General features: G+C 37.0%; 2 protein-coding genes across 6 annotated transcripts; both read right to left on the bottom strand.

Annotated features, from left to right (window-relative positions):
* Positions 1-1250: 1250 nt before the first annotated feature.
* uchl5 (ubiquitin carboxyl-terminal hydrolase L5) lies at positions 1251-7148 on the bottom strand. The gene is made up of 11 exons (XM_015024686.1): positions 6927-7148; positions 6464-6527; positions 6280-6385; positions 5254-5379; positions 5037-5098; positions 4622-4752; positions 4378-4441; positions 4192-4294; positions 2299-2412; positions 2077-2175; positions 1251-1630 (listed from the first exon to the last, which is right to left on the bottom strand). Exons 1-11 carry the CDS (start codon positions 7000-7002, stop codon positions 1586-1588), a joined length of 990 nt encoding a protein of 329 aa, XP_014880172.1. The 5' UTR covers positions 7003-7148; the 3' UTR covers positions 1251-1585.
* A 305-nt stretch (positions 7149-7453) lies between these two features.
* On the bottom strand, positions 7454-11101 carry glrx2 (glutaredoxin 2). 5 transcript variants are annotated; one of them, XM_015024707.1, is made up of 4 exons: positions 11010-11101; positions 9396-9462; positions 8754-8930; positions 7454-8195 (listed from the first exon to the last, which is right to left on the bottom strand). In XM_015024707.1, the coding sequence occupies exons 2-4, from the start codon at positions 9459-9461 to the stop codon at positions 8040-8042; spliced, it is 399 nt and encodes a 132-aa protein (XP_014880193.1). In that variant the 5' UTR covers position 9462; positions 11010-11101; the 3' UTR covers positions 7454-8039. The 5 variants fall into 5 exon arrangements, with proteins under 5 accessions (XP_014880193.1, XP_014880184.1, XP_014880200.1 ...); XM_015024698.1 differs by lacking the exon at positions 11010-11101 and adding an exon at positions 10798-11002; XM_015024714.1 differs by lacking the exon at positions 11010-11101 and adding an exon at positions 10534-10773.
* Between the last annotated feature and the right edge of the window lie 11507 nt (positions 11102-22608).

Below are 22608 nucleotides of genomic sequence, written 5' to 3'. Positions count from 1 at the left end.
TAGCTTGCAGCTAATAAAAACCCAAAAGGATTTGAAATTGCATAAAAATGTAATGTTTGCAATATATTGAGAAATATTGCTATGCTAAATTCAATGCACGGTCTGGGTTTCTTTTGCACGAGTTGCTGCATAAATGTGGCGTGCCATGGAGTTTGCTGGGTAATCTGGTCATGATGCATCATGGAAATTAAAGCAGGTATTGGCACTTTTGGCAGTGTGGGTAGGTGTTAGGTTCTGTTGGAAAATAAAATCTTCATCTCCATAACACTTTTCAGCAGATGGAAGCATGAAGCGCTCACAAATGTCCAAGCACATGGCTATGATTACTTTAGTCTTGATAAAACACAGCTGACATTTCTCCAGAACTCCTTACTGACTGTGGAAAGTTAACTCTGGTCCTCCAGTAATTATACTTTGGTGTCTCTCCTCCCTCCTACGGACTCTGAAACCTTGATTTCCAAATGTAGTGAAAAATTTCATTCCTTTTCCTCCTTAATCCAGGTAAGGGCAATCCTCTGTAGACTATGGCTGCCCTGTTACTTGTACACTTATTTCTACCCCCACTTTTTCTTTGAGCTCAACGATTCATAAATGATTCACCACTCTGAACAGCCACCATCTTTAATAATGACCTGTAGTGACCTGAGCTTCATGTTGAAGGTGTTAATGTCCGTCTTTTCCAGGAGGTTGTGACAGTAACATTTACTATCCATTTGTTTTGTTTGTTTTACTTAACATTGAGATTTGTTTTAATCATTTGTTAGTTTTAATGTCTCAAAAATCAAATGACACTAAAAAATATTAGATGAACTAATCGTGGCATGCAAACCACAAACGATGTTTGAGTGATACCTTATATGAATTATGCAGACTTGGTGATCGCTCCAGCAACATTCAAAATGCAACACTTCCAGCTATTACAGTGCTTTGACTGTAGGTGGCAGTAAAAACTAATTTCTGACTAACAGCGCTGAATCTCTGTAGACGAGATTATACCACGGTGTATAAAGAATGTTGTAGACAGTCCAACACTTGGACATTTCTTAGTTTGAAAAGTAAAAACTAAATCCACTTTTCAAACTCTGAAATTGCCATGTTTTTTTTCCTAGAATATGTCGGAGAGCTTTTGGAAGTAATTTACTATTTTCTGTCTACAGTGGCCTTGATATGTCATTGCAAGTTTAAAATATAAACCAGAAGGAGGGTGAAAAAGAGTAAGATGGAAATTAAATCTCTGAAAACCAAAAAAATTCACAAACATCTAGACATTTTATTATGAAAATAAGACGAAACAAAATATGACCACATTTTTTCCTTCAGACATGCATATTAGCGCTAATAAAAACACACGAAGACAGCGTTTCGTCAGACAGTCTCTGTGCTGCAGCTGCAGTGCAGTTCTTTCTTTCTGAATAATTCACAGGAAGCCACAGCGTGAGCGCCGCAGGCCGTCCACACGCTCTCATGAAGATAACTGATGAATCTGTACATGGCTCACTGACGAAAGAGCGACTCTGGTGTTCAGGATGATTGGGTGTTTGTGTCTGATTGGAACCTTCTCTGATGAAGTCAGTGTTGGTGTTCTTCACTTGGCCTCCTGAGCCTTTTTAGCGCTCTGTTTTTCTTTCGCCTGTTCAGAAAAACCCACATTGGCCACAATGTTTCAATTGGTGCAGTGTTAAAACAAGACGATTAAACAGTTTTAGCTTTTTCTTACAAATCAACCTGCTTTGCTTTTGAAAATATAATGTTCACAGGTGATGCCGTCCAGTGTGTAAAAAATAAAAACTAAAGCTTTGGTTTAGTCATTTCACTTGGTACTTTTCTAGAAAGGAGTGCCTCATCAAAAGTGGTAATTATTTTCCTTTTAACAAGCCTTTTATCTTCCTGGGAAAGAATTATCTCTCATACTCAGCCCACAAAGAGTACCTGCAGGTCGCACCCAGATGGCTCATTAAGTTAATTGGCATGCTTAATGGCGGACGTTTAGAAATGTCATGGCACTTATGTTCTCAAACTCTGTGAACCCAGAGTCAATAAAGTCGTGGAAAACTGCAAAAAGGAGAGAACCGTTACCTTTTCCACCAAAGGTATTAGCTGTTGGTACTCTGCCAATGTCTTCAGTAGCTCCATGATGAAGGGAAGGTAGTTGTGCTTTCGTCGAATATTTTCAATCTGCAAGAAAGCAGAATTCAAAAGAGCTGGGAAAAGCTAAATTTGTTCTGCGACGGATAACTGAACCAGATGACAACAAATAAAGCAGAGCTTTAAATTTATGAACCATTTTGTATTGTTAACCTTATATCTTTTAAGCTTCTGGTTCTCCTCTTCAATAAGGAGCTGATACTTGGCAATCTCTGACTGGATGGAGCTAAGAAATGTGTTGTTCTGGTCTGTGTCCATGGGCTCCTCCTGCAAACATAGTAATGAAAACAAAAATTACTTATTTTCTTAGAAAAAAGAAGAGTCTAAACAGTTCTTTGGTCTTTCTGATCTTTATGATCTGTGCCTATAGATGTAGACAAATGGGTAGTGCTTTAAAAGATGTCATTCTGGAAAAGGTTACATGAAGTTTGGGAAAGAAAACTTTTGCTGACCTCTAGTGGTGAAAAAAAATCCACAGCAATATAAATATTTAACCGAGATTTTGGAATAAGCTTCTTTGCAGACTTAATTGAATAAAAATGGATTTTGGAAAGGCTGAAAGTTTCAAGCAGCTCATGGTTAACCTGAACAACTACTGATTATGTGCGTCTGTAATATTGTATGGACTTAATTTACTGCTGGATTCCAAACCAACACCTCTGTCAAGGAGCCTGCAGCTTCTTTTTTAAATGTATCTTTGGACCAAAGATACATTTATACAAATGACTGTATGGACTGCAGCAATGAGAAAGAAAGCTGTCATTTAAAATCCTAAATGGCAGACCAACCTGACAGAAAGCAGAGAAAGCTGCTGCATTATTTAACATGTATGAAGTAATTACAATTTCTGCTTTGAGTTGTGCCACCAATTACATGCATCCACACAACAACCCGGTTTGGTGACTTCACACTAAAGGCTAAAGCTTGTTTTATGCAGAAGTTTACTCATACAGCAATGATGATATTTCACTTAAACTAGTGCCACTTCCACTAAACGGGTTTTGTTCGTCCATATTAAATTGGAGGTATGTTTATCAGAAATACGTATATTTGTATAGTTTTTCACAAAATCACTACAGAGGTTGTCAAATGGCTAAAAACTCTTGGATAGACATTTTAAAGTGGCGTGGCGTTTCACTAAAGCAAAATGAAGGATGCAGGGACGGAGTGGGGACCTTGGCGTGATGCAAGCTGATGTGGGAGGAGTGTTTCCACCGTGTGAGAACACAAACTAACCCACAACCACGTGTGGAATCTGGTGGAGCTTTAAGGCTTTGCACTTAGTCACATTTTTTAGTTAAAATGTAATTTGGGTTCCAAAAAAATGAAAGAATAAACAAAACATGCACAACAAACATTCCGTCAATTTGCAACATGTCCCGTCCACTGCACACTTTCATCCCTCTGAAGACTCAACCCACTTCTTAGTGGTGTTTTGAGAAGTTAGTGAGGGTAAAGATGGCAACTGAGAGGTGGAAACAAAATGTGAAACGTCTCTCTGACTGGTATAAATTGACACAAAGCTGTTAATAAACGTCTTGTGGTTAAAAACATCATTTCATACCTGAACAAAGTCAGGATGCAGAGGTAGAAAACAGTGAAGGAGCAAAATGATCAGCACTTGCAACAAATGCAGCAGTGGAGAGATGAGCCAACAACAGCAAAAAATCTCGAATCCATGGTTCATTGTCATTTTTGCAAGGCAATTTCTGAAAAGGACACCAGACTGACATATTTGTGAATTGACTTTAGGGACTATTAATCCTAAATTCCCTTTGTAATAACTTTTTTTTCTGTTTTCCTAGTGAAGGTAAGACAAAAAACATGGAATTTTTACAATTACTAAACTTCTTGTTGAGGCTTTAGTTGGTTAATTTTGGGCTTTTTACTGGGGGAAAAAAATTGAAACTGTTGTCTCAAAAGCATATTTTAAAGTAATAAAATTAATAAATGATTTAAATATAAATAGCATTATTTATTTTAAATTCAAACATGCAGCAAAGCCTTCAAATAAGAAAAGTCATATTATTTCTCATTGCTTCTTACCTCTGTGAGCTGAGCCTGGAGCTCTGCAATTTTCTTCTCATACACCATCTTCCTGTCGGACACGATGGCCATCAGGTTGAATCGGATCTCTCCTTCACTGTACCTGAAGAAGAAAACGAGAATTTCTCTCAGCACTTAATAGACCTAAGGTTTTTGTAAAACTTGTTATTTAATTATATTGTTTACTTCTGTATTCTTTTCTCAATTACTGGGCGAACTGCACTGATCCAGTCATCCTGGTTGCAGGTACCTGTGGCATAAAATACACAACTATGAAAATCTGTTGTTTCCACAAGCATGTATAGTACATCACTACCAAAATATAATTCCTATATCTCATGTTAAGATTTTTGTTGTTGTTGTTGTTTTTACAATTTATACAGAAACTTTAACAAACTAAAACATGCATAAAGTGAATCATTCTGTTTACCCAAGTCGATTGGTCCTTCCCGAAGCCCGTCCAGCTCATACAGTCTGCCGTTAACAGGGACATAGCTCACAAAGTGAAAGGCGTCTTCATCCTTTGCTGAAGACTTTGCATCAAATTCAAACATCTGCTGTCTTGAAAACACATAAAAACCCAGTCAAAAACAATCATAATGTGACAAATTCTGATGTTAATGTTGGACACAAATAAAGCAAAAGACTTTTTCATTGTAATATTAGTATAAACTGTAGGGAAAACGTATTCTTTATGTTATTAGATTGAAAAATCAGTCAAGAATGCTGGATATTTTGAAACTGACTTGCATTTCAGAATACACATATTAATTCAGCAGCTAATTTACACATTCACAAGAAGCTAAACAGAAAAGAGCTTGGGGATGACATGGGAAAGCGCTCACCTTGCAAAGCTGTTGTGAACTTGTCGGATCACTTCAGAGTTGCTAAGAGCCAGACCCTTCATCTGAGGAGCAAATGCAGAAGATCATAAAACCCACCGTGAAACGCTGGCATCACAACATGCAGAGGCGGAGAGAAATATTCAAGTCACGTTGTTTATCTCTTCTCTGATCGTAACTGAAAAATGCCAGCAAGTATACAAAGATACCATTTACGTACAGCTCCATCAAAACTCTGAGAAAACTCTCTGAACTCTGTCAGTGTGTCGCCAAGCAACATGTCCGGATGGGAGCAGTTGAGCAGAACGCTGATGATCGCCTGGGTGGCGCATGCATTGTTTATGACCTGAAAATGGCACACAGAGCAGAAAATACACACATTTAAAAGCACACAGAACAGCCACTGATTAACAGTAATAAGCATCTGCAGCATCTTCACACTATGCTGTTGGAAATGGACAAGGGCTGTAAAAATACTAAAACAGAAAACTGGTATTGGAGATATTCTTAGTGGTCACAGTTTTATGGCATTGGCATTTTTTTATGTATATATAAACTGTTCATGCAAATATATTTCCTTCGAGTAGCTTGAATTAAATCAACGTTTTTATATTTGTATTATCAACACAAGGAAGATATCATGGGTATCCCTAAAGGTGTTTTGCCATTTAGGGTGTGCATCCACATAGATCTCATGTTTTGGAAGAACAGGAAAAAAATATATATATATATTTTTAAAAAACAAGACCCATTGAGGGAAAAAAAATCAAAACATCAGTTTAATATTTCAGTGTGTACATGAGAGCCGAGTCTTCTTTGAAATGACTCCAAGGGACTGAATCCACATTTTTCACATTTTCTCTCAAAGAAACCGTGAAAACATTTAACCTTTTTCCCCAGTGAATAGCAAGTACCGATGTTATTGCTGTGACATTTCAATTTGAAACCATTCAAATGCTATGAAGAATTGTGTAAACCACTTTATCTTTAATTGTTGAAGATACAAATCTACAGTTTTCTGACACCACAATGAGAAAACTTGCGTGCTACAGATATGTTTGTTTTTTTTACAATAAAGTTTTAAATTTTACTTTTATGCAGTAAACGCATATCAAAAACATTATCTTGGATGAACTATTTAGCATTAAAGAAAACAAAGGGAAACAATTATTACTTAACCTTCTTTCAGTCCTGGGTTTGTTTATCCTTTGCCAAGTAGGTTTCATTGTAAACACAAACGATTTACCTGTTTAGCAAAGAAAATGTGGTCAAGCCTTGAATCCTGGACAATTGATCCTGCTGGTTCTTCCCCTGGCTGCCACTTGAAGAGAAAAATCAACCCGTGGACTGGCCTGAGGCAGAACAGATTTATTAAAAATTACGCTTTAAGAGAAGGCGTGCGGTAAGTCAAGTAGCGAATATAAACATACTTCAGGTTCTCAAAGTTCTCTGGTTCCATACTCCAGATCTCTTCAACCTGAGCCCCTTTACAGCCTGACAAATAAAAAAAAGCAGCATTAAACTAACATTTAAATAGATGAAAAAAATGTAATATCTTTACACGCGGTCAGACAACAAACCCATTGAAAACACAAGTCCGCTATCATGACGGCTTGTTTTTACGCGCCGTCGTTTTTGAACGCTGAGTAATGCTAGCTATTTAGCTTTCCTGATGAAGTTATCGACCGCTACCCAGTTACCCCATGCAAATGTTTCAAAGGAGCAAAATTCAGATGCCAGATCAAGATTCTCAGCTGGTTATATGTATACACAATGAAGAAAATTACTTTGCACCAGCTAATTTAGAAGTTAGCTTTGCATCAACTAGCTAGCGTTTGCGCATAGCCACATTACATTGAATGAGCTGTCAACGTTTGGACAGAAAACACTCACCGAAACCTTTAATGAGCTCCGTGAACACTCCGGGGTCACTCTCCATCAGACACCATTCTCCTGCGCTGCCAGACATTTTTCGACCGCACAGTTAAACCCTCAGAACAAATATATTTATCAAATTATTATAGCTTAGCAGTGCACACGCTAGCTAGGCTAATTAATTGTAGCACAGTGACCTCACTTCTGTGCGGTGCAATGTGTTCTAACTGGGTACGCGCGATTTGTTTTAGAGGACGCACCGGTGGGGTGCTACCTCAACTTTGCAAAAAATAAATATATATATACGTTGTGGTCTAATATCTCGTCTTGTATGCCTATGAATCTTTGTGAACGTTAAATGCAGAGATGCATTATAATACAGTAGCACATCAATAAAAACATTTAATTAAATAAAAATGTGCCTTATAATTTCTATATTATTGCTTGCAATTCACTGATAAGCTCCAATATTAAAATGTCAACAGAAAAAAAAATAGCACCACCAAAAGAGGAGATAAATGCACACAAATGCTCTGGGACTTGAGAATGGTTTTTCTTTCAAGTTTATTAAGTAATATACATCTGATGTACAGGAATAAAAATATTTTCTCCTATTTAGTTTCATGTGAAACCATAAACACTTTGACATGCATCGGAGATTCTTTATCAATGCTTTTCTCTGGTAAACATTCAGACATTCACAGCTATTGCTAAAATGTCACAAAACAATAAACTACTTAAATACACATAATGTTGTTCTCCAAGATTTGCAGACTAGCAGCATAGCAAAGTGTGTGTCTGAAGTTATAATCAGGTGTTTTAATATTTCCAGGTATCCCAATTCCAGTACATATTAAAGTTTAAAGCTATTTTTCCCCTTTTATTTTGTAATTCAACAAAGGAACGGGAGTGCTTTCAGAGTTTACTTAATGTTTTAAGACGGGAGATTTTAATAAATGCATACTGATACTTCCCATGTCTGAGAAAATACAAGCAAATTAGAAATCAACAATCTGTTTGACTTTGATAAACCAAGAGCATGGACATGTTCAAAAAATTTGTAACTTCTAGTATACAATTAAGCAAAATATTAAATAATAGAGGATTTAAAAAGGCTACAACGACGGTTAGTCATTTAGAGGGTTCAAAGTGTCCACTGCCAGATCCCTCGGTAACGCAGCAGGGGGAGCACCGCTCGATGAGGGGCAGTAACTTTCCCTGCTGATGGAGCTGCTTGGTGTCAGAGCCGCCCCCAATGCAGCTCCCGTTCACAAAAACTCTTGGAACCTGAACAAATAAACAATATGACAACATAGGAAAATTTAATGTGTGTCACCTATAGGGAAAGCTTTAAGAGACTAGTGCTTAAATAGCATTTGCAAAAGAAAAAAAAAGAAAAGTTAAAAAAAAAAAAACACCATCTTTCCCCCAACAACAAACATCTTCTGACACGTTTCTGGCAGGATATCTGACCACTCTGCTTCAAAGAATCAGTAGAGTTCATTTAAATTGTTTGATTAACACCCAGCTTTTACTCAAATTTACAATTGTGTTAAGACAAAGAACACTCCATAAGCTTAATTATCCTGCTTTATTCATTCTAACCCCTGTTTTCACATGTTTCGGAACATTTCAAAACATTAATACTACTTCCAGTCAGACGAAACTTGTTAGTAAAATCAAAAGAAACTAAAATCTAGCAGGCTATAGATAATTTTGGGCTTATTTGTGGCTGATATATTTATTTTTTATTTATTTATTTTTTATTTTATTTTATTTTTTTTTATCCCAAAGTTCAAATAAACTGTTCATTAAAAGTCTCACGTTAAGATCTAACACTCTTACTGTTCTGACACCAGTCAACTGTGCCAAGGCCTCCTGAAGTCTCTTCCCATCGTTGTGCTGGTCCAGTTCAATCACCTTGTAATTGGCACCAATTTCATTGAACACATTTTTGGCCATTTTGCAATAGGGGCAGGTGGTCTTGGAGAATATGACAACACAGTTCTGTGACACCATCTCCTGAAAGATTGAGGGGAAATAGAAATTAGCCCATTATAAGGCTTTAACTGGGTATTTCCAGGATTCATTGTCCATGATTGAACATTAGATACTTTTTCCATCACAATTAGCTTTTTAATACAGGTATCAAAAGTAAGTCATGTCTATGTAGCCAGGAACAATCCCCCCAAAAAATCTAGTTCACTTCATTAATAGTTCTAATTACAAACCGAACTGAAAAACAACTTGAGGTAATCTGTAAGATCACACTGACAGACGATGTGTGTGCAGACAAAAGATTAAAGAGAGCAGAAACCCAGCTGAGAAGCAACTATACATAGATCTGTCTTCAGAGATATTTCAAACACTACTTCTTGACTTAAATCATAAATCTAAAAGACAAAGAGTTATTAGTGAGTTTCAAAGGGCATCCACTTAACAGTAGCACGGCGAAAGCACGAGATAGATTTGTAAACAACTACTCACCTGAACAAGTTGTATACAGGCTGTACTGGAGAGACCCCCAGTACTGGAGGAGGTAAGATTCCCCATCCTGAAGAAAGAAAGAAAAAAAACAAACAAAACATAGGTCCATTTGGCACAACCAAAGGAAAACATGACTATGAAAACCAACACACACGGTAAGGCACATTTAATAACCTTAGAAATGTGATAATACCAAAGGAAGGGAGGAAAGGAAGGCAAAATAGTAGAAAAAAAACAAAAGAAAAATGAACCATAGCTGCAGCTTTAGCAATAACTGCTAGTAGAAGGTAGCAACACCGTGCATTCACTACTGGTGCTTTAGTTAATGGCCTTTCTACAACTGCAGTACGGTTTAAGAGACCGATAATCTAGGATTATCCACCTAACAGGGTTAATAAGCAAATGGTTAAAATGTCTAACTGCTCAGAAGTGTCTACTCAATTAAAAAGACAACAAACTATATGCATGTCAAAAAAGGATTGTATTTAAAAGTGCATTACTAACACTGTAAACCGAAATAAGCTGTAAAGTAATTAAGGAAGGGACAAAGCTGTCCTGCTTGTTGAAAGCAATGTTATGTTGACATTGAACTGGAAGCTTGAACGAGTAGATATTTCACTAATTTTAGGGAATCTAGTTCACTTCATGAGCTTTACTTCAGAATAAGACTTTTTAAGTCTGGTCTAAATTAATCTCTGCTGCATAATTTTTCCTTAAAATATCAATTTATATAAAAGCAGTTTTTATATCACAGAAAATCATTTCCAATGATGACCTCCATGACACGGAATCAGACTTGGTCTGATTGTGAAATAGGACTTGTTATTTAATGTAACTTTCCAAAGCAGGAATAATCTACACTACTCTCAAATTTCTTAGACGTCCCACCTTCCGGAGTTTCCATCCTATTTATGTAAACACGACTAATTTAATAAATATATTTTCTTATCTTATCAGATTATTAAATATGTTTAAATGACGTTGGTTTAATTTAGCACAATCCTGTCAAGTTTGTTGTCTTATTTTGTGTCAAGTTTTTCCAAGATGAATTTTATTTGCACAAACACATTGGAAATGCTTTTCTTGGAATATCACGAAGACATAACTGTCTTTTAAAGCACTATTGTGGGATTTATACCTTCGTTGATTATTTTTAGAATATTCAATTTTTGAAACATCTTTTCTAAGTCGGTCCAGCGTCCTTAAAAACAATGAAATTACACTTTGACGAATAAACGCTGTTCGGTGTCTGGGACAACAATATCTTCACAGCTGCTGAGTGGTTTGCTAATCTTAACGGTACAATTACAAAAAGGACGAGTAGTTTCACAATAGGAAACGTGGACGTTTGATTAAAGTAGTTGAGCTGCTGTATTTTCTACGTAAAGCAAGCAGGAATGACCTTCTGCAATGGGTCCATATCACTCTATGAAGACAGTCTGCGTGGACAAACATGGTGAAAAATGAACAAACGGCTGGTAAAGACTCGAATTTGTGGCTCGAATAAAACATGATGTTAGAGTATGAGAAGCTCTAGAGCAACACAACACACTGTTTAAAGCTTTTCGTCTGGTTTTGCCCTCTTCTTTACACCGTTTTCTGTCCGATTCTCACCTTACGAATGGAGCGTCCTTCTTCTTCCTATTTGAATAGGTGGCGAATCAACTGAAGTGCACGCTACCGCCACCAACAGGACGGAAGTGAAGCAAAAAAAAAAAGTCATGGTATTTGGTGTTTATAAATGATACAGTAAGGACAAATTTACAACATGAGTAATTAAAAATAGCATCATCAGATTATGTATTTGTGATAATTAATTTGCGACAACTACAGAACATAACATTCATAAGGATCTGTGGCAAAATTGGTATCATGCAACAATATTTGAGTTTTTACAAATCAGTTACAATGAGATACAGCTCGAGTAAAATGCTGTAGCACCTGCACATATTTGAGTGTTGGAAGTAAATGTAAACCCTGTGTTCAAATTCTAACAATGTCATATAAATTTTACAATTGTTGGACTACAAAGGCTGTCACATTAACTTATTTTACTCTTCTGATTTTTTTTTTTAATATATATATCATTCCTCCCCGTGTGCAATTCTGCTTTCAAAGGTTTATAAGAAATACGTCACATTTCAAATCACACAAATGGAAAGGAATTTGTCCTTGTTTCAGTATGTGAAAAGAGGAGATATGCATACATTTTTTTCTAAAAAGGTGCATTTCAGTGGCAGTTATCCACTTTCAAGAAGTTTACCAAAAACACATTAACTCATATTTATTTATTGTTCTTAAATGCACTCAAAAGGAGTGCATTTAAAAACTAGTTTTTATTGCTCAAACACTGAATTTCTCTTTTCAGTGCTGCAAGGTCTTGAAAAGTATCTCTTGGAATACAATAGCCATTATTTAAATGCAGCAACTATAAAACTTAAGCTTTCTCTTTCCATTTATCTCACTTTGTTAAAACATAAAAACAAGAAGGCATATCATTTAACCTGCATGCCAATTTCCCCTTCCTTTGTCAAAAGCAGAGTTAAATAGATCCATTCTGAATTTCTCATTGACCATTCTGGCCCACCTCAGGCAGCAGATTCAACCACAAATCCCAAAATACCTGATGAGGCAGCACAGAAATGCTTCAAACAGCTTTTTCAGGAAGGAGGAGATATAAGCATCATCTCAGAATGCTTTTACGCCATCAAACAAATCAGCAGTTCAGACACACACAAAAAAAATCAATAAATGCCATGGATATAGGAATGAACTCGTAATTTTTAATTCACATATACTTTAATTATTATTTTGGCGCTGTAGACTAAATGTCTTAGAATCATATTTGAAGCAGATCAAGTCACAGTAAGTGCTAGAGAAATTGAATGACAAATAAGGGTGGTCATAGAGGAAGATAAAAAACTGATTCTCAGTGATTGGCTAAATAGTTGCCATGGTAATGGTCTTTAAAAGGCTTACAGTGCCAGCTTCAGGCCTTTTTTATGGTTTCTGACTAAAAAATACATACAATTTCTATTACTGGGCAAATAAAATATAAAAGGAATGGCAGACTACTTTATAGTACATTTCCAGTGTTTTTTTTGTTTTGTTTTGTTTTGTTCTTTTTAATGGAACTGTACAAAGGCAGGGCTTACAGTAAAATTGAAGTTTAATATTTTAAAAAAGAAAATAGCTTCACCAACCTCAACACTTAAGTGACAACAATATAAAACAGCCTAACGTAAATGGCACTTTCAGAAAATGTGTCCCAGCTCCCATGTACAACACTTTGGTAATGACGCATGCAGAAACATTTCAAGCCACAGTGAAGTGCTGACGTGTGGAGCTGGCATAGGGTGACAAATTGTTTGTGGATGGATTTGCACCACTGAACACCGCAGAAACACATATCATTCAAAAAAATAATAGAGACACATCATTTATCACACAGATGTAATGAATGCTAATTTAATTTCGCTGAACCCATTCTGAAGGGCTGTCATTGTAAAACTATCGGTGCAAGATTTTACAAAGAAGGAAAGAGAGGAACCCAAAACTGTCTACGATTACTCAGAAAATGGACATTGCACTGTGGATAATTTGTCTATGGAAAAGGATGAGCAGTCATTAGAGTGATCTATATCTTCCATCTCATTGTCATTAGTCCTGTGATGCTTCATTGTGACAAATTAGAGACAGCGTGGGGTAAGTTGTTGACATTGTATTATAAACCTGTAGAAGACATCCACATCATCTCGGTGGACTTCATTTATTCATGTCGTTTCTTCCTTGTCTGGGTTATGTGAGATCAGTGCCAAGCCTAGCATACAAAATACAGACTATCACATTCATTCTTATCAGAAATTCACTGCCTCAAATCCCCCTGATTTCGTTTGTGTTTAAGCGTGGCTGGAGAAACCCCACATGTGCAGCACATGCTTGTTCTCTGGAGGGACTGAAGAAAAACTCCACATGTGGGGAAAATTATTGTCTGATAAGAACTAATCTCTACTTCTTGGATCCTAATGAAAATAAAAAAAAAAAAGTGTATGGCTTTTTTTCAAAGCTAGTTTTTAGCTAAATGAAAAAAAAGGGCCATCAGAAAGAAGAGATGGATTATCGCTTTAAAAAAATGTATTACATTGGACATTATCAGAGAATGCTGGGATACAGAATCTTAATCGTAACACTGAACCCGTCTGATACACATCACTTCTCTGCTTTATTCCTGATTAGCAATATGATTATGCATACTTTTATTCAATTGATTTGTAAATCTGTCCTGCACTGCACACCAGTATATCATGAAGTATTGATAAAACATAGTTCTGTAGATATTTTTCTTTCTTTTGTTGTTTCTCTCCCCAAAACCAGAGTCAACCTAAAGTGTAAGCCTAGAAATTCTTCGTTTCAGAGAAAAAAAATATAAGAAAATTGATTATTTTAGTATTGCTGTGTCCAAGAAGTAACATTTTCAGTCTCATCTGGTTTAAAAATGTTCTAAATCAAATAATTAGTTATTTTATTATGTCCATTTTTTCCACTTTACAGGGAAAAATACTTCCTTATGCTGATTTGAAAATATAGTATTGGGGAGACATGGACTAGTCATGTGTGCTTCACAGTTTCACAGTGTTTTTTATACTTTATGTGTGAACCAAGTGAAGTGCAAGAAAATTTCCTTTTCATGTCCTTTCATCTTAAATTTAGAAAAGAATGTCTGATGAGCTTAAATTTTTTTGCTTTGTGTTTATGGTGTTTTCTTCTGCTACCCACTGCTTCATGCCTGAAAGCTACAAGGAAAAATTTCAGTTCTCGTCTCCATTGATCAAAGTGTAGCTCGTGGCCATAGCTTGATTGAGTGCTGCTGAGTTTCTGCTTAACAGGCAATTAGGAGAGCACATAATATTTCATTTTTGGTCAGTTTATCAATAAACTAATACTAGAATCTTTAACGCTTGCCATGCAAATCTATTAAATTTGTGTCACTGTGATTTTTCAATCTGTGTGAGTTTCAGTAAGGACTGGAGCTTGACTGTAGTTCCTCCTTTGCTTTTCAGCATGTGGAGATTTTCTATTTCGATGTGTTGATAGTACCGTCAGTCAAGAGGGGCTGCAGACAGGGGGGTTTGCACTGAATATCATTTTGGCTGATTAGGGCTGACGGGTTCAAGTCTGAACTGCAGCCAGGGACAGATAAAATTCATGACCTATTAAAAGTTAATGTTGGATATAAAAACCTTAGTTCTTATATATAAGAATAAAACAGTGCCCTCATTAACAATAACGACAATACTATATGAAATTATTATGATTTCTGCAATCTCTTTGTCTAAGTAATTTGCTATTATAGACACAACTTTTTGTCCAGGGTATGGATTTGGTAGGAAACAATGCAATTGGTTTCCTGCTCATTAGTTTTGCTAGGAATGTCAAGATCCATAAATGTTCATCTCAACAGCGATTAACGTACAGAGTCTGGAGTCAGAGTCTTGCACTTCTGAATTTTCTTGTGAAGTTTGGCTGTTTTTTTTATTTCTTTTGGTAATGTTTGTCAGAGAAAAATTGGGGAATGCTCCTCTTGAAAAGATGACTGTCACAGCAAATTATTAATTTTGAAAACAAATTAGCTCTTGTTACACTTGGGTTTCCTCTGGTGGTTTCAGGTTTCCTGGCTGCTACATGGCAACTCAAACCATGAGCTGACTCTGTAGAATTTCAAAGAATAGATGTCTGAAGACTGACCTTAATAAGCTCCTATTAATACACTTCTTTAGGTTGAATCCAAAACTCATCTTCACTTTTTTGGTTGAAGAAAGAAGGTTATAATCCAGGATTATGCCATGAATTTGATGGTTGTTTTTTTTTATTTTTTATTTTCTTCCAAAAATGCAGTGTTGAATTGATTCCAAAGAACTCAATAATGGTTCTTAGGTGACCAGCCGTCACTCACGTAAGCCTTCTCTGAGTCATTTAGATAATTCACTATAAAACTTATGATGCCTGCAGATGTGCCAGAGAGAGAGAGAGAGAATATTGCAATCCATTACTGTGCTGGCAGTGATTCATCACCTCTCTAATGACCATCCTCACCCCAAGTGGCAAGACCTTTCATGGAGCTCCAGACTAAGGGCAACTGACACTAATTTTAGGTTTCTTCCATTTCAGAATATCTACAACAACAAGGCAGGAATGTATGCCACTCCAGCCTTGTGGAGGTCCATTCTTTTCCCCGTGATGTTCTTTCCTCGTTGCGATGAATTGATTGCAAAAGATTCCCATATTATGAACCACAGTTCATATGCAGTGGACCTGGTTCATAGTTTCAACTTTCAAACATTTTTTTTTCTGTGAAACTTAAGTCCAAGTTACTGCCAGAAATTCCTAGGAGCAATGAGACTTGACTGGCTGGGATTTTCAAAGCAGCCAATCTGAGAGCAGCATTTATTTTCCTTGGTGCTGATTGGCTGTACACCTAAGAGCAGAAATAAAGAAGACTGCATAGTTATTAGACTCCATGGCAAGTATTAGAATATGAAGTTATAAGTTTACAGATGGTTAGTTGTCATTTTTTCGCCACATTGATACACCTAAAAACAATAACTACCCAAAGTTCTGGAATAGTTGTAGGGGATCAAATACTTATTTCATTTAGACATTTATGAAATGTTAAAATGAAACTACCAGAAATTCAGCTGGACATCAAGTTATAATTGATTGTGTCTGAATAGGCACACCAAAATAAGCCACTTTATTGGTGTACTACCGCCACTATTTGACTGCGGGTAGGAAATTTGGTTAAAACCCTGATAGCAACTTTATTGCCCAAAGCAGCTCAGATAAAACCTCAAAGAGTGTGTGACAGAGTACACACATCCAGGCCCACAGGGTGAGCTGCATGTGATTGGACTCCAAGAGCACCTGGGTTGGTCTCAGCAGGCTTCCTCGCCGGCTCTGCTTCTCCTCCGTAGATTTTCACTGGCACAATAAATGAAAAGCTTCACATAACTAGCTTGGAAAAAGTAAAAAAAAATATGAACTGCTGGGTGTTTCTTTCATCTTTTAAATTGCAGCAAATTCAATTATACGATTACAAAGAGTTTTTAAGAAATCAATTAAAGCCCTGAAAACTGAAACCGCCTTATGTCTGGTTCAACAATTTATCTCAATTTTAATGGTAAATGGTTTTATTAGTAGTCAAAATAGGATGACACTGGATCCCAAAAATGTACATTTATGGGTTTGCTGGTGGCCAGTTTGAAAGGCAAAACTGTTGTGAGGTCAAGAAGGACAGAACAAATATGTGACCCAATTTTATAAAATGAGTCAGAGCGCAACATGTTAGAAAATGGTCTGGGGACCAGACTGAAGCGCAACTAAAAATAGAGGCAATCTTTGTGCAGGTGGCAACAAGCACACTGTGGGAGTATACAAGGTTAGAGGTGAAATGAGATAACGCTTCCAGATCTTTCCGTATTGTTTGGGCTCAGGGAATGTCATTTCACATCAAAGATCTTAATGGGTCTGGTTTGCGAAATCAATCTAGGCTCTTCCAATTTCCCTGCATCCGAATTTCATCACTGAATGCATATCTAACCGCTACTCTCAAAAACACAACGGTTTCCAAGTGCAAAACAACCGAAGCAATGGAACAATTTGTGAGACCATCACTATTAATCACTGCTGTGAGAAGAAAAATCCCTGAACTCATCTGGAGCCCTTATAGAAATGTAATTCTCCCAATGCCACAAGTGCATATAGCTGTGAGCCGCACATGCATACTACACTTGGTCCAATACTAGCATGTGCTGATGTAATATCTGTTTGCCACATGCTTTAGCTTGGAGCTGTAATCAGTCGGCAAGGTCCTGCGAGAGGCTGTCATGAATTGTGTTAGCAGCACCGTATTTTCCTCCTCTCCCCTCCTCCTCCAGTGGACAATCAGCCGTTCCTGATTACACTCATGACTCAGGCTGCCGATTGGCTGTCGGGGAGCAATCATGCATGTGTTTTGTTTGGAGGCAGCATTGTCTCAAAAAATTGTGAAAAAAGAAATACAAAAAAAAAAAAAACAATGTGTGATGCTCTGAGATGCTAATTAAGTTCAAAAGAGTTATAGGAAGGATAGGGACAGACAGGAAATTGACAACACAACCTTTTATGATGATTGAATATCAACTTCTCGCTTCATGTTGTCACAACTATGACTCAAAATTTTTAGAATTATTATCGTAGTTCCATTTTAAAAGATCCATACTCTGGAATATTTAATGACTCTAATCCAAAACAAATTATCCTAATGACTTTGGTAATTCCCTTTTTTACCAGCAATGTCAGAACTGCACCTCTAAGTGAATAATCTGGATGGAAGGCACTGACACAAAACCTTGGAAATTATTGACAACATTAATCTTTCACATAACAACTGAGAACCCAATGGGTTTAATGTGTGTTTTATTAACAATACCAACAAAAGTAGTGATTAATTTTAAAATGGCAGGAAAACACAGATTTGAAAATCTGAAGAGTGTTACAGACTTGACATGCAGAGTTAGTTTTCTTTAACACAGCATTTTAAATGTGGTTCAAAACAGTTCGGTTTTATTCTCATCAAGCCTTCTTCCACGGTTACACCCCTGCATCACTTCGTTTCAAAGTTTTAAAAATGACTTCTTTTTGCTTTTCTGACAAAAAAATGTCTTTCTACTTGCCACAAAATGCTGTTTCTCTGATTAATACTCTCCCATCACAGATTGTCAGCTTAAGTGGATGATCATGTTGGCTTGTAATTGTGATATATAAAAATCAATTATGTTATTCTTAGGAGAAACTTGCTCAAGGTTTTAAACTTTTTCAAATTCAATAAGATGCCAAACTCTTTAAAATATGAGTCATTGTAGTCAACAACAGTCCCACCATGTTTAATTTCAGGGCAATTCAGCCTGTTGACACCCAGATTTAGGGTTACACCAAAGAAAATCAAAACCATAAATCCCATATTTGTGCAGCAATTTAAATGAATTTTGCGCTCCCCTCCCACTCCTGTGTCATCTCTGGTTTTCAAATGTCTCCGCTGAAAGACCGGACATTGCATGTGTCAGCTGAGATGTGCCTGGCTATTGACGGTGACATTTGTTTTAGGGAAGGTTACGACAATGTGGCGAGTAAGTATTCTCCTGACTGCTGTCAACACGAATAGCTGTTTTTGTTCTTGTCGTTGAGGCGATGGGTAGAAGGACCGCAGTTGACACAAATTGGATTGGTGGCATGTCAGGTTAGGGTTTAGAAATTTAAAAAGGACAGGACCGGATTCTTTTTGACTTTGTGTGTGTCTGCTTGTGTGAGTGTGTGTGTGTGTGTGTGTGTGTGTGTGTGCTGGGCTTGAGAGACGGTTTGCGTGTGAGGGCTTTGGGGCAGCTTTTCTCCTTGTTATTCAGGATGGACGCTGGCCAGTGTGTGTTTCTGTGATAGGAGAGGCGACACCAGTTGTTTCAGACGCCCAAGGTGTCCGAGGAGATTTCACAGCTCCTTGAGCACGGTAATCCTGGAGCTCTTCATACAAGATGGCAAATAAAAAGGCCCCCTGGAAGATGCTGAGACACTTCCTGATCCCTGCTTCCCCTGATTTGTATCACTCCACACCATGAAGTGCTTTGGCCCTTTACAAATAAGGTCAACGCCACCTTGTTATGTTGCTTTGTAGTTGCCCAATCGACATACATCCGCAAGACAAGCTTAACCTTAAAATGATAATACATGGCACGTGTTAAATAATGGTCCCGCTCATCCTCCACCCTCAGAATATTTACACATCTACAGTTATGTAATGTTTTGGTAGTAACCCTGTGTGTCAGTGTGTCTTCCCAAATGACACTTTAGCACATTGCCAGATGACTGCTCTTTCAAAGGAAGTATTTACTATGAATATTTTAAAGTGCCTACAGTGTTCATGGAGTGTTCCTTATCAAAGGTGTAATATTCATTCTTTTTAAATACTTGACTTGTCTTTTAGAACATCCTAGGTTTTAAATATATAACTGTCCGGGACATTTGATGCTTATTTCTCTATATCAAATTAAATTTATTATTATTTCTGCTTGTGAAGGTGCAATGTGTGCAGTTTCTTCTTTTGCCTCAAGAGGGCAGGGTTGTGCTGTTCTCAAAGTTTAACATGTAAACGTGACTTTTGAAAGAAATTTGCTCAGCTAAGAGTTGAAATCTTTACCTGCAGCTTTGGACCAATAAGAGCCTCAGAAGCTATTGATCTTGTTTTAGATATATTGTCTACAATTATTTGCTTTTGTTTTTATTATTACCCATTTTTTCACTTTTAGCCCAAGACTTTTCTTTTGTCCAAAGAGAGCTTAGCCTAACAGTTTGTAATAAAGCAATAAAACCTAGCAGTACCACAAACCAATGCCATACATCAGAGTGAAAATGCCGCATTTATCTCTAATAATCTTTGACCCCTGAGGCTCCAAAGGCCAAGGCAGATAAGTAAACAGCCTGTCGCTGCAGCTCTGCCTGTGTGGGTGGCCTGCAGCAATCACAGATGACTTCCTGTTGGTCCTAGAAGCTGGCGATCTATCTCCCTTTTTCTTTCCATACTTCTTTTCCTCTTTTATCTTTTTTAAGAATCCATCCTCCTGTGCAGTTTTATCTGCTGGATTCAGAACCCCCTGAGCTGAGTTCCCTGAGTCTGTGTCACTTTATCAGAAGCAGCAGTAACGTTGACCTTGCAGCAACTTAAACACTTTATCAGAAGCACAACAATCTTCTTCATGGGGAGACACATAAGCAAAAAGGGGAAGAAGAAAAAAAGGAAGTTATGGTATTGTGTGTGTCCAAGTTGGTGCTGTGGGGTTGCATCACTAGTGACCAGAAGTCAAATAGACAAGACAGTTTTCAAAAAGTTGAGAATCATTTTGCTCAAAAACTAAAAAACAGAGAAAGAAAAGATTTCTTCACAGGAGTAGCTTTATTCACTGGAAGCTGCTCATGAAAGACAAAATATTAATAATGTCTACAATTTTCAGAAATCAGGCACTGGTTAATAAATGTTTTTTTATGCATCTTATTTATTTATTTTGCAAGAAAATGTGTGACTGACTGAATAATTTCATGTAACAGCGCTTCTATTTATATATGTTTTGGAAGGAGAGCTGTTTTTTTTTTCTTTCTTTCTTTTGAATCACAAGAATTTGATCAGAGCGACTGGAAGCCACGGTTCATATGCCCACTGATAGCTGGCAGATTTTGCAGCTGCTACAGCCTCTCTCTAATGACAGGCTGTTACCTGAAGATGAAGAAAGCCGCCTCAAAACGTAGAAAAAAATAAATAACAGTCCCATTTTCACGGATAATTATTTTTGTATGCACGTACATGGTGCCTCCAAAAGAAGTTTATTTCATGTGCATTTTCCTCAGAAGTTTAGATGCAAGAAATAATTATGAATGTAACCCCAAGCAAAACATTGCTTTTAACACCATTTGTTATTGCAACATAGTAATGACAAAATAAATTTTAAAAAATCACGTTATGTCAATGAGCTACTCAGTGTTTGGTTATAGAGAAAACTTTTTTTTTTTTTTTTTCCAAACAGTCTTTATTCAACTTGGCAGAAAGACACATTTAGTTGTCTACCAGAAATACATACAAATATATGTTGCAAATTACATAATTATAGTGTGTAAAACATTTAATTAAAACTCATCAAAGAGAACAGTTTTATATAATTACTTTTGGTGCACAAAAGTAAAATGCTGACCATTTCAAAGTGGACCAAATGAATAATAACTATTTTCCTCAGTCAGTTAAACTGGCTTCTTACAACATGATGCTTGTTGTCATGCTGAAAGCTACTTTCTGATGACTTTGAAAGATTTTGATCACAAGACTGACCTTTAGCGTCTGTTCACATGGAGAGATGGGGGAAAGGTTTGATAAAAGATGTGAGCGCAGACACACAAACAGCTAGTTTTTAACTCTGTCCTGAATCGCCATAAGAGTAGCTACGAACAGGGAGACAAAGACACGTGATCGTGTTTGGAATCAGTAAACAATATGAACTTCATGCACCAGCTTGACATAACACTATGGACATCATGTCTAATAGTCGTTTATTCTGTTTTGCTGTCAAACTGCCTCGACCCATCAAGGCTTAAGCCACATTAAACCACTGAAGGTGTGCTGCGCTACCTCACTCCAGGATATCAGCAGCACATCATTTTGGTCGTGTAAATTGTGAGTCGAGGTCTCGGTTCCACAGAGATGCTCTGTTGGCTTCACATTTAAGAGATTTGCAATCCAAGTTAAATCTTCCAACTCGTTTTTTTGCCTCTCAAATTGGATCTGTAAAGTTTATTCATCTTAGAGGAAGCCTTTGTAATTTGTCAAACTGTGATCATGACCTCTGGTCACATCTGATTAATCTGAATAAACTTCTGAATAAAAAGAGGTTTATTGAGAGTGGAAAAAAAATAATACATTTTCTTTTTACAGTTTGCTATGGAAAAGCAGTTTAGGTCTCTGTTACTCATTAGTAAAAAGGGAACTCACTCATCAGTGGTTGAAAAGACAGAGCTACACAGCAGGCATCTCATTACTGTTAGAATTTAACATAATTTGTGCAGCAAAATATAATGAAGATTCTGAGCATCACATCCTGGATGCGTTCTTTGAAAGTACATCAACCGACCATGAGTTTAGATACTGAAATGAATTCTGCAGTACAGATCCAGTACAGGCCTGAAGAACACTAAGCACATGGTAATTGTCACCCTGACAGGTCTACCATCATGCTGGTACAACAACCATCATTACAGTAATGACTACATTTGCATGAAATGCTACACCTTTGCGTTGGTGCTTCTGAGTCTTTTATCCTTCTATCATTTTTATGCATTCTCAGAGGGATACTTTACAAGTTTTGCATGGAGCTAAATAAAAGAGCATTGTGCTATCTGCATTCTGCATCAGAGAAGTAAAAATGAGGTTGCTGTAAAAGGTAACTCCCTTTTCTGCACCAATGACATAACAGTTCTTCTTTGAGAACAGAACCTTGGTATTGTGGTCATAACAACATCCTCCTGATTCATTACCTGTGTAGGTTTATGTCAGTTAAATTTATACTTCCTTGTCCACTGTCTTATCTAAAGTTCGTTGTCTGTACTTGTATTTGCATCACACTTTATCAACTCCAGAGGACCACAG

This window comes from Poecilia latipinna, unplaced genomic scaffold (assembly GCF_001443285.1).
Source record: "Poecilia latipinna isolate Pla-1442-1.1 unplaced genomic scaffold, P_latipinna-1.0 Scaffold93, whole genome shotgun sequence".
Classification (NCBI taxonomy): Eukaryota; Metazoa; Chordata; class Actinopteri; order Cyprinodontiformes; family Poeciliidae; genus Poecilia; species Poecilia latipinna.
Note: the sequence above shows the minus strand (reverse complement) of the source record. Positions and strands in the feature narration are given on the sequence as shown.